The sequence below is a fragment of the Trachymyrmex cornetzi genome, unplaced genomic scaffold (assembly GCF_001594075.2).
Source record: "Trachymyrmex cornetzi isolate Tcor2-1 unplaced genomic scaffold, Tcor1.1 scaffold385, whole genome shotgun sequence".
Taxonomy (NCBI): Eukaryota; Metazoa; Arthropoda; class Insecta; order Hymenoptera; family Formicidae; genus Trachymyrmex; species Trachymyrmex cornetzi.
This window is the reverse complement of record NW_017298586.1, coordinates 756,328-771,461: the sequence shown is the minus strand read 5'-3', so window position 1 is coordinate 771,461 and position 15,134 is coordinate 756,328. Positions and strand designations below refer to the sequence as shown.

Sequence of the window (15,134 nt, the reverse complement as noted above, 5' to 3'; positions counted from 1 at the left end):
TATGAATTGTTTTGTATTCAGTGAAAAAAGTAAGAATTAAACGATTTCCGTGACGGATATAAGAGTTAAAGGATGCACATTTTGTGCGAAAGTGATATGTCGATCATCGCTCGACGCGGAAGGAGAACATTCGCGGAAGAAAGCGCAGCCTCCGGCATCACCGCCGCCACCTCGAGCGGCAGCACCCCCGACGACAAGGGGATGAAGAAGAGCGTCGGTATCGAAGTGAGACGTATATATATGTATATATAGAGGTGCGCGCACGTCGGCAAGTTCAGTCGTCCACCGCGTGCCGACCCGCGAGCATCGTGTAACTACCCTCCCTTAGCGGGTTCCTCGTTTCCCTCGTTTCCCTCGTTTCGTTCGCTACCGTGTGCGAGGGTCTCGAAGCCGGTCACGTGTCCCCCTCCTTTCGCACGCTCGAACGCGAGTGCAACCATGCGAGTGCAAGCACCCTCGTTCAATTTCGTTATGTAGTCTTCGAGATGAGTCGCGACTAATTATTTATGGCATTTTTCAAGGAGACGAATTTCCTTTTGCAAATTAAAAAATTCAACGTGAGGTAAATATGATCCTCAATCGTTGGATCGATTATATGATTCTTGCGTACAAACAGAAAATCGAGATCTATTCTATCTCCGTTCGATCAAAGACGAGTTCGATCTGTTTCGATACACAATTCACCAATGATACACGACCGAATGTTGTGGATAGTTGTTAAAATTATAGAAAATTTTCGATGAAATTTGACACAATGATCACCGGCTATAAAGCCAAAATTATTTATGGGGAACAAAGCACGACACCAATAAACATGTCAGCGTAGAGTATAAAATTTTGTGCCTAATTTCTTCGAGTGATATCAAATAAAAGACTGGTTTGAGTGAAATGTGAGGTAATGATGGAGCTGAGGATCAGTATTCTTCTTTTAACGCTTCTTCGTCTTGCCGGCACGCTCGAAAGTAAGTAACGAAACATACAGTAGTAATTTAAATTACGCTAAAACACTTATCAACTATCTCTAATATTATACATAAAATCTAATCAATTTATGATAGATATTTGAATAGATAATTTGCATGTAATGTAACTCTCTCTCTACATCTTGCATGATTGTTATTCGAAATGCCCAAATAATGTTTGTCAAAATATCTAATGCTTGTTTCCACCAATACAAGTAACTTTGATTTTAGCTCAATTTACTCTTCATCTATTTTTTAATTGTTAAGGCTATAAAAAGATGAAGAGTAAGTTAAATCGAGATTAAAGTTAACCTATGTTGGTGAAAACGGGCGTAATGCCTGATTCTAATATAGATTAGCTTTAATCTTGGTTCACAATTTACTCTCCGTCCTTTTTTAATTTTTGGAACTAGGAAAAGATGAAGAGTTAGTTAAACCAAGATTAAAATTAAAGTACACTGGTAGAAAGAGGTATAAGTATCAAGCGAAGCTATACCGTTGGCAACATGGAAGTACGTCGGCACTTTCCGGAGCGACCAAAAATTCATTTCGCCCGCTTCCGGCTGGCGCGGCGTGCACGGCCATACGAATCGCGCCGTAAATTTACGCCTTGCATTTCTCGCGAAAGCCCCTCACTGCGGATCGTGACATGTTTTCTCATGAACGTGACAGCGGAGGTAATCATCGTCCGCCGGCGCTTGGTTTACCGCGACCACTCAAACAAGAGAGGTGCAGTTACTCGGGGTGTAATAAAGTTCCCGCGAGACTTAGGAGCGAGACGGCGAACACGAAGCGTAAAGTCCGGGAGATCTAAGCGCGAGCGTGCCCTGTTGGCTGATACACGACGTAAAATCCGCCACGCATCGTTAAGCCCGACTTTACTGTTCCATCGTATCTGACTCGACGTCTAAATATACCGCGACATTGCGAACGAGCGCGTGTCTTCGAATAACGATACACTTTCGAGAGAAGACGATCGGATATACAGGATCGTTGTACGACGTTATTGGATCCGATAATGCACCATTAGTAATTCGATAACGCGTCTCCATCGACATTTCTCTTTATCGTGGTGACGTGGCTTAATCCCTCCAATGGACCAAGAGCAGCGACGATTTAATTCAATCGATTTGATATGAAAAATTTAAGGACGTATGGATAATGCGCCGCCACCGAGAGATTATACCTGACGGCTTTATCGGATTTGCGGAATGAACCGCGCTGGAATTATCGATTTTTTCGCTCACAAAAGGGATAAGCGCTAGTAAGGGATATGTTGCTCGCTAGGTACGAAGGAAGAGGACGACACCGAGGAAGATGACGAGGAGAGTTATCCTGTCGAAGATTACGACTATGGTGATTATGAAACCGCAACTATAACCAGCGATACCGATCTTATCGCTGGTGGTTCCCTACCGATTTTCTTGGCGGAGCCTGTCGATACGTTTGTCGTCAAAGGGAAACCGGCGACGTTGCATTGTCGTGCCGCGCACGCTCTTCAGGTATGTACTTGTTACAATAATGTATATACATATTGCACACACACACACACACACACAAGACATTGCATTGATTAATCAATTAATATCGACAAAGAAATATGTTCTTAACGTGATCACACACATATGTCATTTTAGTTCTACAAAACTACTCTTAAAAAACTACTCTCTTTAATTGACAATTTTAATGATTTTTTATAAAGTTTAATTAGTTTACTTTTAGTGATTAATAGTATAATGCCTAACTCATTCAATAACTCGAAGATAATGTTTTTTGAATTATGTTACTTATAAAGTAAAGAAGCGATATAATTCATATCTTTAAAGTCTTGGTCACAAGAGAGCATAAAACATCTTCAATTTATTGCGTTTTCTTGGAAAAAGTGGTAATAAAAGTCAGAGGAAGATTTAGAAAAACATTAATTGTTATAAAAATAAATATTATTTATCAAAAAACTGTTTTTTAAATTTAATTTTCATTAGATATAAAACGTTTACGTCAATTTGTATTGGTGCATGCTTTATATTTATAGCCAAGGATGTATAATACTTTGCATAAAGATTAATTTCTGTGTCATATATTTTCTTATTATTAATACATTACTAGTTACTCTGTGGCATTATATGAATACATGGAGGTATCATTTCCCAGACGCTCTTATACTCAATCTACCCGTTAGAGCTTTCCACCTACAAAATACCTTTATCTTGATCTCCTTCTTGGCTCGAGTCTCGTGCGCAGTTCTCTCCTCTCTCCTCTCTCTTCTCGTTCTTATTACCCACTTAGCCGCAATTTAACGAAGACAAGCTGTTTCTTTCATGGCACGCGAAACTATACACCCCGCCGGCTCTCCGCCGCTTTTTTCTGCAGGTGTATTTTCGCTGCAACGGTGACCGGGCCGAACGTTCGCAGCAGCAGGATTTCGTTGACCCTCGTACCGGAACGAGGGTCGTCGAGGTCGAGTTGAACGTGACAAGGAACGAGGTCGAGGAGTACTTCGGTAGGGAGAGATTCAAGTGCGAGTGCGTGGCATGGTCGGGACCAGGTCAAATTCGAGGGCAGCCTGCTACGGTTGAGGTCGCCTGTAAGTAGAGAGCTCTCCATTCTCTCTCTATCTCTGTCCCTCTCGCTCTCTTTCCTTGCTATCCTATATCCCCTGTCCTCCCTCGATTCTCTTTGAATGTTCAGTTTACCGACGCGACACGAAAGGATTTTCTTTCTCTCATTGCGGTAATGACCATGCCGCTCGTTTCCGCGGTACGTGAGGTGTTCTAACTCAGGAGATTACGTCACTTTCGCTCACACTTTGTGCGAGGGGAGCAACAAGGCCTTTCAATGGGCTGTAACAACTATTTAGAGCGTTCTTGTCATTTATGTGCCAATTTAAACTGTAAAATTATTACGATTGTTGATATTTATATTTGTAACATGGAAATAATTACTAGCATTCATTTTATATGTATAATCACATCTGTAAAAAGTTGTCTCAAAAACATTTCGTGCAAATTATATTTTATCAGATGTACTACACGCAGTCTTCGAGTTATTTTACTGTTATTTAGTAACTTTATTAATGTAATTTCCGTAACACGATTTTCGTTTAAAGCTTTTGAAGAAACTCGACCGTAAAGCTCAACATCCCTTTACCCCGCACCTTGTAGCAAAAAGAGAGCTGGAAGATGGAACAAATTAAAGGGACAAAGCGGACGCGATTCGGTTTTCATCAAGTGTTCTGTGATGCGCAAATCGAGTACAAAATCTAATCGATATTCTATCGCAAATGAAACGACAGACGCGTAAGCCCCGGAACAGCGTCGCGTTTTTTTTCAGCGTGGAAACGGGGGAGGACCTCTGTTATTCATTGCAGAACACTCGCAGGTTATCAAAGCTAAAATAAAGTCGCATATACATCGCGATAAGCCATATGAAAAGTGTATTTTGGTATTTCGTGTATGTGGTTCCAATAACGATGCGGGATTGCTTCGGGATTGGACGCTTCGTAAAAGGTGCAACGCAAGAGCAATTTTCATTTAGACATTTTGAGTCGCACCACGCCACGTAAACAAGCGTGGCAAACAGGATGCAAAATTAAATCGGTATTTGCGTGCAAACAGAAAGCGGACGCGCTTTCGAAATTGAATGCAGGATGTCGATCGAATCGATGTGTACGATTCACCGTAGAGAACTATTTTCTGCACAACGATCTTATTCTATTTTCGAATAAACGAAGTGTTGACAATTAATTTACCGGATAATATGACGTCCTTTGTGTTATTTATGGCTATATTTGAATGTTTTAACATCGTATAAAATACATTTTGATTACGACGGCGATGAAAATGAAATGCTTAAAAATCGAACAATTGAGTCGTATAATGAGAATTCGAAATAAGAATCTATTATCTGAACAGCTCCAGGAAATAAAAATGATTTTTTCCGATGAGTCATTTATAAATTGTCGTATGACGCTCGTGTATAAGTGAATGGAAAAAAAATATTAGATGCCAATTGTTATTGCCGTGATCTATTAATGCCAACATTTCGTAAATCTTGCTGATCATTTCAGGAACGCACTGATATTAGTATCAGTGAGTGTCAGTGTGCTCCTCGCCCTGATAAAGTGAACGGCAAGATTTACGAAATGTTGGCATTAGGTGGATCTCGACACGGTATAATAACTCATAAACCCTTTGGCAAGAAAATACTCGTGAAAGCCTTAAATGTGCATTATCAAGAAATATTAGTTTTCTAAAAAGCTTGAACAAACTTTAATAATGCATTAAAATTGTACTTAGCGTATGACGTATTATATGAAAATGTTTCATATATAAGCCAGCGAAGGCAGCGTAACCAGAATACATTTGAATTGGTCTAGATGGTGCACAACGCGGTATACTTTGTGATACCGGACGTATCATCCATCAGTCCGGTCCGCATACCGCGGCATAGAATTCTGTCAGCTTCTAAAGCGCGTAACCGCCGCATTGAGGTACTATACCGCGGTCTCGGTCGGTGCTTATGCTCTTCACGAGTGATATGAAAGCCTCGCTTTTTAAACGCGGACGTGGTGCAGCAAATAATGGACGCGACGGACAGCCGCACTGAACGAATGACCGCCGTTATGCATTCCGTGATTCGCGCCCCGCAAATCTTTTTCCGTCCTTCTGATGGAGGAAGAACCGGCCAGAAATCGTGAATGCCCTTTCGCATCTATACGCGCGCTCTAATATCTCCGAGTGCCACTCTCTCTCTCTCTCTCTTTCCGTTTTCATTTCTCGTTTCGACGTCCTCTCGAACGACGTGTTTCCGAGCGAATATTAAAAATTGTCTGATCGTACCCCAATGTAGATCTGAAGAAGCACTTCCTGTCACCACCGTATTCGCTGTCGGTGGAAGTCGGTCGCAATGCGGAACTGCGATGCTCGCCGCCTTTGGGTGTACCATCGCCAAAGGTTTATTGGCTTAGGAATGGCTCTCCTCTCGAGACGGCCGCTGCCGGCGAAGCTTCCGCCTCCGCCTCCGCCTCCGCCGACGCGAACCCCAACGAGATGTCCTCCGCGACTGGCTTTGTACAATCCGCCGACGGGCATCTGCTCCTCGGAGAAGCCGAATTGAGGCATCAAGGGAACTATTCCTGCGTCGCTGAGAACATCGCCGCAAGGAGAGTCAGCGAACCGGCGGTACTCACCGTCTACGGTAACCTGTTTTCTTTTTTTCTATAAATCGTCGGACGAATGCGGTTAAAGAATGTTTGTGCGTGATAATTAGGGAAATGGATAAAAATGTTAAAAAACTTACAATTTTACGATTCGTCCTACAGATGTTAAAAAAAGCTCTTTTTATCTCAAATATTAAGCTTGTTTTACCTAAAATATGTATAGACAAAAATGGTTGCATAAATGAAAAATCTACTAGATTCAACCAGAGAGATACTTATAGTAAAATCTATCAAACGTTTTACTCGAAATAACTAGAAATTCAATTACGATAATCAGAATTCGAATTAGTACGATTAGATTCTATATATTTTACTTATAATTCTTGTTGATACAATCAAAACATTTTTCTCAATGAATTATATACGCGCGCGCACGTATAATTCTATTTTATATTTGTATTCTAAAAATGATAACTGTAATAATATATCATTATATCATTGTATTGTTCTACCCTCTATTCATTATATATTGATAGCTCCTCGTGAATAACTAAATTTGTAATGTAAAGCTGCGCTTGCAGATTTCACGTTGATTACAATTTGACTTTCTTATTTTTAATTGACGTTGCGTTGGATAAGCAACTCACTCGTGTCTTGGCCTGTTTGAGCCGCGGGGTGTAACAAGGTGTTATTTGTTCCCGTTTTAATTTTGCCGGTTATCCTTGTTTTTTTCTCTTCCCGATCCATTCTCAGTGAACGGCGGGTGGTCGTCCTGGTCCGGATGGTCAGAGTGCAGTGTTCGTTGTGGTAGAGGCGTACAAAAGAGGACAAGAACATGTACAAATCCTGTTCCAATCAACGGCGGTCAAACGTGCCCAGGGCCTGCTACACAAAGGGTAGAATGCAATCCTTCCTGCCCCGGTAGGTGCACTACAAAGACTCACTCATGCGCCACTTGTAATATAAAGTAAATTGTAATAGTGCGTCGCAAATTGTAATAGAATATAACTTTATACAAATACAAACCCCGTATTGATATGTATTAAACGTTTAAAACGCGCACAAATGTGCGTCTCGATCGAGATACGCGATACAGATGTATTCATTCTTTTGCCATCTCGCAAATCAGATAATCGCAATTTAATCGAGATTTTCAACTTTGCCCCGTTGCATGCAGCGGTTGACGGCAGATGGTCAACTTGGACCTCGTGGTCCGCATGCGGTCCCGATTGTTCGAGAGTAAGGAGGAGATCCTGCAATGACCCCCCACCGAGCAACGGCGGTCGTCCCTGTCAAGGCAAGGACGTCATCGTCGAGTCTTGCTCCGCGGATCGATGTAATGGTGAGCCCCAGCCGTGTTTCTGCTTCTTATTGTTCTTCGTGACTCGCACTCGATGCCTAACGATTTATTTGGGACAAGCGGTCCTTTTAGCTCTGCATTCGATTGCCATTCGTAAAATTTGATGACTTTGCATGCGCGATGACTCATCGATAAAATACTAGTGGAGAAAATTGAAATCTGCGAAGACTTTCCAAAATGATTAATTATTTTAGCTTCGTGATGTAAATTATTGATGTAAAATTGTATGTTGTATCTTTGTCATATTTGAAACATTTCCCTGCTTATTGCATGCAGCCCTTGGACAAGATGGGCCAAGAGTATTCAAGGAAGGTAAAACAAACCGGTTAAATTATATTTTTTAAATGCTTCCTTCTAAAATAGAAGAAAAAAAAACAATAGGTATTTTTCCTTGTAGCGACTAGAGCGGTCGATTACAGAAATATCCTCGCATTGTGGATTACTTTGAGTTTAGCCGCGATCATTTTGGCCGTAACAACGATTTTCTTCGTTCGCTTGATGCGCCGGAAAGAAAGAATGGAAGCGTTATACGGCGTTGCGAGATTGGATTTTCGTCGTCCAGGTGATCTCGCAAAATCAGTCGTTTCTAAAAACGAGCGCTCCGTTTTGGCTAACGACAGACGTCTTGAGCATGTGATTGACGAATCGAACGCTGCCAGGCTACCCAGGTATATCTATATACCAATCGAAATAATAAGAACATGGTACATAATACGAATCAGCATCCAGTTACATTTACATAATCTTACGATGCTCTGGCGCAATGTGCAGATCCTGTTCCGAGCATCATTATGATGTTCCGCAATTGTCATTACCGTCGACAACAAGACCATCGCCAAGCTCTTCCGTAACCAGGTCTTCTTGCAAGAACTCGCAACGAGGACGCGGCATGTCGGATAATGAGGAGGGACGGTCTTCTCGTAAGAAATTTCCATAAATTTGAGCGCACGAGAGCTCTTTATACAATCAGTTTCGATAAATCACTTCCCTGCTAAATAATCGAGAATAAATATCCTTGACTCTCTTATTTATTTTGAAATGAATTCATTTTTAAATATCGCGAAAATATTTAATAAATTTAAATAGTCTTTCCGCGCACAGATAAAAGAGCTCTTCACATATCGCAAGTCTTATATGGTACATTCTTAGGGTCGACGTATCAAGCGAATCCAGAAAGCACAAACGAGGACGATGATGAACAAGAGGATGATGAAAGACCGGATGAGAACGAACGGTCTGCGATGGATGACGGTAGTGGCTTCGTCGTGAGAGCCATAATCGACGAGCAAGGCGCCCTTCTGGTCGTACCCGAAGTGGGCGTTTCGATGTCGGTGCCGGAAGGTGCAATCCCGCGCGGTCGTCGGCACAGTCTACATCTCGCCGTACTTGGAGAAAATTCCGTCAGACCGAATCTTCCACCTGGATTTACACTGCTGTCCGCCGTGGTGGCCTGCGGTCCCGCGAACGTCGATCTCGTGAAGCCGGTGATCCTCCAGTTTGAGCACTGCGCCGAGCTGAGAACCGGAAACTGGGAGCTGAGCCTGTGGTCAACAGAGATCGATCTAGAGACGCGTTCAAACAATTCCACGAATTCATCGATGAGCTCGAGCGGTTCGCCGTCCGTGACGACGTGGCGCAAAGTGCTGATGCTTGGCGGTGATCCAACGAATCTACCAGGTCAACCGTTCGCGCAACTCGATCATGCCGGTGTATTCCTCGTCACGGAGACACCTAGCGTTTTCGCCGTGGCTGGAGAAAATTCGGTAGTCGCACCCGGATTGTCCGTGAAACGGCTCTGCGTTGCGGTTTTCGTGTCTCGCGAGCGCGATCACATTAAATGCCACGTACTCGAAGACACCAAGGCATCGCTCAAGATCATAAGCGAACGAGTGAGTACGAAATATCAAATACATATATGTTAAATCTTAATAAATATATATTCCATAGCTACATTATTATTCGTTAAATAAACAAAATAAATAATAATATTTGTGACTCTCCAAGAATAAATCCAATACAAATAAAATTGAGCTTCCACGGTTATTAATGCGTAAATTATATACAGCACAAGCGATAAAATACAATTTGCAAGCAATTAGGATGTATATTTAGCAAACAAGAGTTTAAAAGTAAAATGTAAACTGACAAACGTTTCAATTCTGGAATTGAGTTCTCTTCAGTGCAACATTAGATTCCACTTACATTAGCAAACAATAATTAGTGAAATTGAGTACAAACTGAAACAAGTGTGGAGGAGAGAATCTCCCTCTTATATTGAATTATTATTCGCATAACAACATAAAATTTTTCGCTGCTGTTATATTCGCGAATTGTGTGTAATTCTTCCGCAGGAACGTCGTTTGGGTAGCACTTATATCGATCATAGTACTCTCGGATTTCGCGCCAGCGGCACATCACTCCGTGTCGATCTCGAAGATAGAGAGAGCGGTTTTGCCGAGCGACAGGAAGTACCTTACCGGCGCATTTGGGCATCCTCGAGGATTAGCATTCGGCGCTCCTTTAGAATAGAAAAAGTCATCGGCGACCTCAGGCTTGGCTTTGAACTTCGTGCTTGTCAACGTGGTTTTGAGGATCAGGGCTTGCTTCTCAGGATCGATCTCGATCTTGTAAAAAGGAATAACATGAGTGGAAAGAGAAACAAAACGGAATCCTCTGTTGTTTTACGGGGAAAGAATTCAACGAGATCCACAGAATCCGTCATTCCGAGACCCTTCAGGTATTTTTTATATTCATTAAAAGTAAGATTAAAATATATTTTTACATTTAACAATAGAAAGTATAATGAAACAAATGTAACATTGAATTTCGATAATTGCAGATTTTCTAAGACGCTTAGAAAGCAACTATGCCAATGTTTAGATCCGCCAAGTGCACGCGGCAATGATTGGCGGATGCTAGCTCAGAGACTGCAAGTAGACCGGTGAGTTTTAATTCTTTGCAGCTTATTTTTTTTACGATTTGCAAAATGGTTTAAACTGAGATGATATTTTAAGATATGTCGACTATTTTGCAACAAAAGCGAGTCCAACGGAACATATTTTGGACTTATGGGAAGCCAGGCACCGTGAAGCCACGGCTCTAGCAGATTTATTGAATCATTTAAGACTGATGGGACGCGTTGATGCAGCCAACGTACTCGAGAGTCGTTTGGGGCCATGGATCTAAAAGATCATGAAAAATTTACACTGCCTACATAAGAAGCGAATTTATATGACAAGAGACAAAAGTTTTGTAAATAGAGTAGCTATTGTACGGTATTAGTAAAATGGACGTAGAAACATATGTTGTATAAACATTGACCATATTTGTACATAAAAGTCGTTTACAACAAATACTTATATATTGCATTATTTTCTCAAATTCCCTTTTTATTCTTACATAAACTGTAATAAAATATAATTATTTTAAATTGACTTTTATATACATTTTGGCTTTTAATAATTGGGACAATATATTCTTAAAAAAATTCTAATTTATTTAAAAAGAAGTTATTTTTAATTAATATATTTTATTCACGAAAAACGGATACTTTAAAGTTTAAAGAATTAAATTATATTCATAAAATGTGTTGTAAGACTGATTTTATTATATTATTTACATTGATATTTTTTATTATTTATATTGATATTATTTATATTTATATTATTTTATTTATATGTTCCTGACATCAACACACACACACACGCGCGCGCGCACACGCACACATATAATTATGTATTAAATACGCAACAAAAATGTTATCTTTTATATTAATTTTTTAAATAAAATTACAATTTATATTTTTAATAAAATTGCGATTTATATTTTCATTATTAATAAATTAATATCAATAGTAATTTATTTATGCTCATTATTTCCAACCAATTGCTTTTGATAATTGATGGAAATTCCACCTAATGAGACGTGCTTTAACGAGCATGACCAAGCGTTCAGGAAGGTCGGAAATCACAGATGACATTCATGGCCGCATGTGCCCAATTTGCACCTGAATGCCGATCATCATCAGGCCAGGTATCCGGCAGTCCTTGAACAGAATCGGGCGAAGCGGAAGCCCGTTGGAGGATTCAGATGCAGCCGTATTTAGGCGGGTATTTAGGTACCATTTGAACGTATCGTATCGCGACGCAAGCATTCGAGGATGGCTTCTAGGTATCACGTTCTGGACCAAGGATGCGTAGGATGCTCGAAACAATGGGCATTATCTCGTCACCGTATAGGGGTAAAGGTCGAGGGGTTTGGGAAGGTATAGGTATGCAAGTGCGGATGGCAGAACCAGCAGCCCTCGCATAGGTATGTACGTATCCCTCTGCTTCCTCTAGTTCCCCCCTTTCACCTCCCATTCCCGTTAGTTGCTCTTTCTCTCTTCTCTCTCTCTCTCTCTCTCCCTGCTACATGCTACGACTTCTCTGTTCCTCTCTCTATTTATCTGTCTCTCTCTCCTCTCTCTCCCCCCCCCCCCCCCCCCCCCTCATCATCTACTCTCCAGATCCTCTTGGAAGCATGAGAGGCGGAGCATTTAATCACAGGGGCCCGTTGGTGGTAATTCCATCGGACAATGCCTGTTGACCCGAGTCGCCAGGGATGGTACCGGCCACCCTTTAACGCTATGCGATTCGCTAACCACGAGCTCGAATATCTCTTCTTCTCTCTTTTTCTCTTTCTTTCTCTTGTAAATTCTCATTATTTTATGCTCTTGCGAGTCTCTTTTTACTTCTTTTTATCGAAAACTTGTCGCAATCATGACAGAGGAACGTAGGGTCGATCGTTCGATAACATCAAAATGTCACAAGTTCTTTTTAGAATCTGACCCAGATATTTTAGAATCGCGGTCAAAGTATACAAAAAAGAAAATAGCAATATATCAATGAAACTTTTAATGAATCTGATAAAATCACATTTGTTGCAGATGACAAAAAATGAAGAGCAAGCTGTAGCTGACTACAGCTAACGTGTTGACCGTTTTCTTTAGCTACTTAAAAAATATCAACTAATGTTATTGGCTACCTTCAACATGCGTTTATCGAGTAAACGGCTCGGGGAAACAGCATGATATCACGTTTCAAGACGTACGATCGTCCATGATAAGTGAAGAGCTAGCATCCGTAGCAAACGTTGTTCTCGGACGGATCTTTAAACGCGGATTGTTATACGACGTCGCGGTTACGCACGAGTTACCGACACGGGTGGGTCACACATAAATCGCAGATACAGGATCGTATTAATTTCCCGGGTAATCGCGATTGGGATCTACAGGCAATTACGAGAAGGATCGGTGAATCAGATTGTACGCGCGGCGCTTTACTCGCTTCCGTTAACGCGCCGCAGAGTCACGCACACGTACGCGTCCATAGTCCATACCGGACCCCGCTACCGTGCGTACAAAACATCGCGCGAGGGTGCCGTGCGAGGGTGGTTTATGAATCGTCCAGACATATCGCGATCGAATGACGTGAATCGGCTTCGTACGCCGTGTAGCTGGTAAAGTCATTAATTCGCGCGGTAGGCCGACGCGTAGGGTGACCAAACACAACACCAACCCGCCAGCGGATTTTTAGCCACAGACCTACGCCCAGTAAGATTGATTTTTGCTTCACGGAGATATCAACACGTCACGGTTTATCAAACCGTGAATCTTAGTATTAAATCAAGAGCGAAGGTATCTTCCTCTGCCTCTGTGAGTGAACGTAATGAGTGCTTTAAGATTTGAATGACGGTAGCTATTAAAGGAATGTAAAGGTGAATTTATTGCAACGCGGTCCCATTAAAAACGTGAGATGTACACGCGGACACTGTCTGTGGAGTGGATCTACTCGTAATAAAACATGGTTGTAAAAAGATGCGTATAAGTTTTCCGGGTAACGATGTGCACGTCGCGGTCGGTGCATGGTGTTACAGGTCGCCGAGCCGGTGTGTAACGCGAAACCCGACGGTATATCGTCTTTCAAATAATTACTTTTCGTCGAAAGGAAATGAAGGAGGATCCCGAGGATGAGAAGAGTATACGACCGTTTCGGGAAGGTTGCCGCGTTGTGCGCTAACAAAAAAAAGATCTTACGGGATGCGTGTAGAGGCAGTCGAGATCTTATCGAGGATTGCGCGGAACACTCAAGCCTGGGGAATCCAATCGTAAATGACGAAAAGTGAAATTACGAATTAGCCACCGACGCGAAGATTTATGCGTATCGAATAAATTAACCAGTCTTAAACATTTTTTTTCGTACAAATGAAGCAAAAATATATTCCGCAAGTTAAATTGAACACCAGCCGACAACAGTAAATGTCGCTCTTTTACAACGACTATATTTGTCGTATCGTCTCTCTTCTATTATTTTCCCAAAACGTACTTTTCGATTTAATCTTTTTATTTTATATTACATTCCCGGCATTTCGTGCTAAAATATATTAAAGTACGGAATGTCTGTTTACCGTTATGCAAATATATGATAAATATGATCGAATAATTAAACGCATGACGGTGTTGAAAATTTAGATACCGACATAGCGTGCGTCGTGATAAAATAGCGATGTAATAATAGGAGGGGAATATTGCCATTCATCAAGTTAACTCGTTAGCAGCGGCTGGCATTAAAAATGTTCGAAAAACCGCTTGTGCGCGTAAGCGTGTACGAGAAAGTTTTGCGACGGGTGAAAATTTCCGGAACGGAAACTACCTCCAAAACGGCAGCGAAAGAAAGAAGAGCATTTTTTCACTGTCGTTCGCCAGGATTTTTGTAACGTTACCGAAACAAAAAACCAGCCACATAGTTCCGAAACAATTTCGTCGTGGAATTCCACGACGTCCGCGGCTAAAAGGTAGCAGAAAATTTCACGCGTATTCCATATATGTGGACGACGGTATGTACAATCTAAAATTGTTGTCAAAGAGAAAACGATTAAAGTCATTATAACATGTCAAAAAATAGAATTTGCAATTATAACAAGAACGTACCGCATTTGTTTTATATGCAAATTATTTTCTGATTATTTTTCAACAAAAAGCTTTTCGTGTGTGTTATCTTCAAATTGATCATCTTAAAATATTTTAATGAAAATATCTAATACATTTATTATTTTATATATTTTAATAATTTTTTTGTCCTTAAAATTTTTTTATGTTGAACAGCATTAGAATCTGTTGTGTAAAATTTTACATAGTTGTAATGGAAATATCACTATTGATGTTAATAAAAAATATCTTGGCTATTTTCTAAGTTACAATAATAGAATAATTTATACGCATAGATATGTTGAGTAATAAAAAAATTGCTTCCAACATTTATCATTGTCGTTGAAGAAATACGAGCGTGTTGTATCGGGATGTACAGAGACAATGAAATACTTGGAGCCTCGCGAATTTGCTCAGCGCGCAATTCTATTCCCTTCGTGGTGGTAAACGAGTATCAATGTCTTGATTTGCTCGTGTCACTACGTGTCTTCCTTCGAGCCGGCACGACACACCGCAGCCATCTACGCGAGGCATTTGCATGGGAACGCCCGGCTTTAATTCGCGCAGCTACCCCGAATTAAATCCCGCTTAATTAACCGAAGTTTACAGCACGGACGAGAAATCGCCGCAATCTCGTCCGTTGCGGCCACGCTTAAGCAAGCGTCGCTGTCACGTAAAATCGTAAGA

At 41.1% G+C, this 15,134-nt stretch overlaps 1 protein-coding gene across 1 annotated transcript; it reads left to right on the top strand.

Annotated features, from left to right (window-relative positions):
• Positions 1–225: 225 nt before the first annotated feature.
• Positions 226–10,822, top strand: LOC108763810 (netrin receptor UNC5C). The gene is made up of 13 exons (XM_018511695.1): positions 226–962; positions 2,250–2,464; positions 3,333–3,546; positions 5,811–6,158; positions 6,874–7,041; positions 7,298–7,462; positions 7,757–7,792; positions 7,878–8,148; positions 8,252–8,400; positions 8,630–9,369; positions 9,832–10,217; positions 10,320–10,421; positions 10,495–10,822. The coding sequence occupies exons 1-13, from the start codon at positions 899–901 to the stop codon at positions 10,664–10,666; spliced, it is 3,030 nt and encodes a 1,009-aa protein (XP_018367197.1). The 5' UTR covers positions 226–898; the 3' UTR covers positions 10,667–10,822.
• The last annotated feature ends 4,312 nt before the right edge of the window (positions 10,823–15,134 follow it).